Source organism: Limulus polyphemus, unplaced genomic scaffold, assembly GCF_000517525.1.
Source record: "Limulus polyphemus unplaced genomic scaffold, Limulus_polyphemus-2.1.2 Scaffold337, whole genome shotgun sequence".
NCBI classification, from domain to species: Eukaryota; Metazoa; Arthropoda; class Merostomata; order Xiphosura; family Limulidae; genus Limulus; species Limulus polyphemus.
In genome coordinates this window covers 515196-518831 of record NW_013665947.1, presented here as the reverse complement: position 1 = coordinate 518831, position 3636 = coordinate 515196, and the positions used below count along the sequence as shown (strand labels likewise).

Here is a 3636-nt window from a genome sequence, read left to right as displayed (position 1 = left end):
GAACATCATTTCTTACCTCCCTGAGACATTACTACAAATGTCATCAAGTGAAATCCAAGTAGAACATTTCTTTCAGCAACGCTGAAACAAGTTATTATATAGTAAAATTATGTATTAAGCAAAAACGTTTGATTTTTAAGATCGTAAATAGAAATTTAGATGTGTACATTTTACCATAAACATGTAAACATTGCTTATTATTTATATATTTTAATACCATAGCAATATCTGAAGTGTACGTACATAATATATAATGATACCTTCTTATTATGTAAAACAGGATAAATTTGACTTTGCTATTTTTTTCTTGATTAACGCTTCCATATGACTATTCCGCCCCCCAGTGGCACAGCAACATGTCTGTGGACTTACAACGCTAGAAACCGGGTTTCAACACCTGTGGGGGGCAGAGCACAGATAACCCATTGTGTAGTTTTGTGTTTAAACTACAAGCACACACAAAGAAAAACTGTTCATCCCTATGATAGAAATTGTTATAAACAGTTATAACATGCACATATTTAGGGCAAAAATAATTAATTGGCTAGAATTTTTTTTTTGTATTTTCTAATTTCTGAAAGATTAGAATATGTAGGGTCTATAAAAAAATGTGGATCTTATACTACTAAGAGTAATTAAGAGTTATTGAAATTACAAAACTTCACCAAAATGAATTTAGGAAAATTACTTGTTTGTTTTATAGTAAAGCCACATTGGGTTAGCTGTTGTGTCCACTGCATGGAATCGAACTAAAAATAATTAAGTTCGCTGTAGCTGTAAGTACCGAACTACAAAACATAGTAAGCAAACAAATAAAATCAAAGCGATACCTTAGGTTCATGTTAATTCCAAAAGATCTGTTAACAATAATCTGATACGTGCTAATGTTTTGCATTCTTATTTGTATAATTTCAAAAACACCTTAACTTAAAAATATATGTATATTGTTAATTGTTACAAAACTCGTTTGCGGTTTGTTATGATACTCATAGTGTATTTTCAAGGAAATAAATGAATTCTATAATTTATTATATTGATATAAAAACATAATTTCCAGGATATATGAAGAAAAGATGTATCTATGACTCAAAGAACGTTTCTTAACACATATCTTCATCTTTACCAACAACCATATCGAACTCCTCCGTATCCTAAATCAATAAATCCGTTTCTGTATCCTCGGTCCAAGTACTTGCTGGCGTAGCCAAATACCCCACCATTTCTATAGTTGTCCTGCCCATTGTTCCTAAAACCCCTATAATCGTTGTGTCTACTGTTTACATATCTATATCCACCTCCAAGACCACCGTATATTCTGTTTCCGCAGTCATTAGGGAGACTGTATCTACTGTCTCTATATTTATATCCACCACCGAGACCACCATATTTACCATTTTCATAGAGACTATAACCACCGTACCTATCACCTTTATATCCATACCCACCGCCGAAACCACCATATCCAATATTTCCGTAACTGCTATGGCCATTATATTTATCGTTGAAACCGCTGTATCCGTTGCTTCCGTAACCATCATTATAATTCCTCCCGCCAGCATGACGATCGTAGCTATGAAATCTTGGACCTAGTCCACCATATATATCTCGATTATAATCCCATGGGCCACTAAATCTTCGGACTCCATAACAGTCATTCTCATTGTATCCACCTCCTCCATAACAACCATATCCATTGTATCCACTACGTCCATATCCACATCTACCGTAACCTTGATAACTAGCGGCACCATATTCATTTCTTCTAATACCGTCATTATAGCCACTATATTTTCTACTTACGTAACCATGATCATTGACTCCATCACCTGTGAAGCCGCCATATCCACTTACTCTGTAACTTCTGTAATCAGATTCACTTGAAGAAGTTCCTAGGTTTTTGACATTTATATTCTCGGTCTTACGTCTTTCCTCAGCATGGACGAAACCAATAATGGAGCATAAGCAACCCAATATGAAAGGAATGTCCTGAAAAATTATGGATAATTAGCATATCATGAAGTGTTATAATTTGCTGCTAAAATATTTTCAGTTTTAAGAATAGCACTTGACATAGAAAACATACAAGTCTACGAAGTTGACGTTATAAACTTTTTTGTTGTATGTATTGGGAGAGTTTACACTCTAGATGTAGTATATATTATATATATATATAAAACCATAAAGTTCAACTCCTGGAACTTGTTAGTTAAGAAGATCACATGTAGGTAAAACAAATCAATATTTGATCTTGAATTTAAGAGTGATTAAAATCTGTAGTTGCTTTTACGATATTTTTAAGTTTTTATATACAATCCATAATTAGGAGTTAACTTTTACTTTATCTAAGTACGCATGCCAAATATCCATGTAGAAATTAAAATGAAACATCAGACTTACCATCTTTATGTTGAACTTTGTATTCTTATTACGCTTGATGATTTCTGATTTAAGATTCAGCCTTCATTGTTATATAGACAACATACCGGAAGGTACGGTCACTAAAAGGTGTAAGTAGCGCCGCCACTTCTCGCTAAAAATCATTGCAAACATGACTTCATAAAAATAATGAATAATGAGATTCACCAGCCTATCCTGGGCATGTCTTCACTGCAAAACACTTGCTCCCACACGCTAAGTCTCTCAACCATGCTCTCTTTTTCCGAAATTACTTTTTGTTTCCAGCTTTCTTGTTCGCTACAAGAACGCCCTGTCTTATCTTTTTCATTTTATTAATTAAGTAAGGTAATATACATCACATGGGAAAATAACGAAGAAGCTTTGAGAGATGATTCACAAATTATATATAACGCAGTTTTTCCCTAAACTTTGTTATATGGAAATGTTCTTGATACATTGATTTAAAATTTTTTATGGAAGTACTCCTTGTTTTAGAATTTTCGCGCAAGGTTACACAAGGACTATCTCAACGTATTTGTTCCTAATTTTAAGCTGATAGTTTAAAGGGAAGGTAGCCAGTCAACAGCACTCATCGCCAACTCTCGGGTTACTCTTGTCTAACTAAATTGTGGGATTTGAATGTTACTTTTATAACACACACACATAGCCCCAAAGTGCGGAGATCAATTTTTCATCAAGTGGATGTGAACTTTGAACCCTCGGATCTACAGTTTGACACGTTAACTACTAGGCCAAGTCCGTCCCTGAAACAATATTACGTTTCACCTTACGCTTATATACAGAGATGTTCTTCTATTAGGGTCAGTGGTTGTGTTGTTTATACTAAATCATAGATTGTATTTTATATACATCGATAATCAGCTAAATGCTCCAGAAGTTATTGTTAATCATGTAATGCTGATTGAATACAAGAAGGGAAACAACGTCTCTGTAGCCACAAAGAATATCAAAAAAGTTTATGGAAATGTTTTGAACGTTTGTAAGTGTCAACGATAGTTCAGCACATTTCGTTCATGTGACTTTAGCCTTAAAAACTGTGTTGGCAGGGGGCCAGCTTGTTGGAAATGATATTGATGCCCTGAAGACACACTCGTGAAATGACCCTGAAATTGCATGTCTCTTATGAAAAAATACGTAAACATCTAAGGAATATGGGAAAACTCCATAAAGAAGGTGTTTGGATGCCTCACAAACTCTCCGATGATAATCGTTTCCAAC

At 34.3% G+C, this 3636-nt stretch overlaps 1 protein-coding gene across 1 annotated transcript; it reads right to left on the bottom strand.

Moving 5' to 3' along the window:
• Positions 1-1023: 1023 nt before the first annotated feature.
• Positions 1024-2439, bottom strand: LOC111085334 (prisilkin-39-like). The gene is made up of 2 exons (XM_022383448.1): positions 2398-2439; positions 1024-1986 (listed from the first exon to the last, which is right to left on the bottom strand). Exons 1-2 carry the CDS (start codon positions 2398-2400, stop codon positions 1120-1122), a joined length of 870 nt encoding a protein of 289 aa, XP_022239156.1. The 5' UTR covers positions 2401-2439; the 3' UTR covers positions 1024-1119.
• Positions 2440-3636: the final 1197 nt, after the last annotated feature.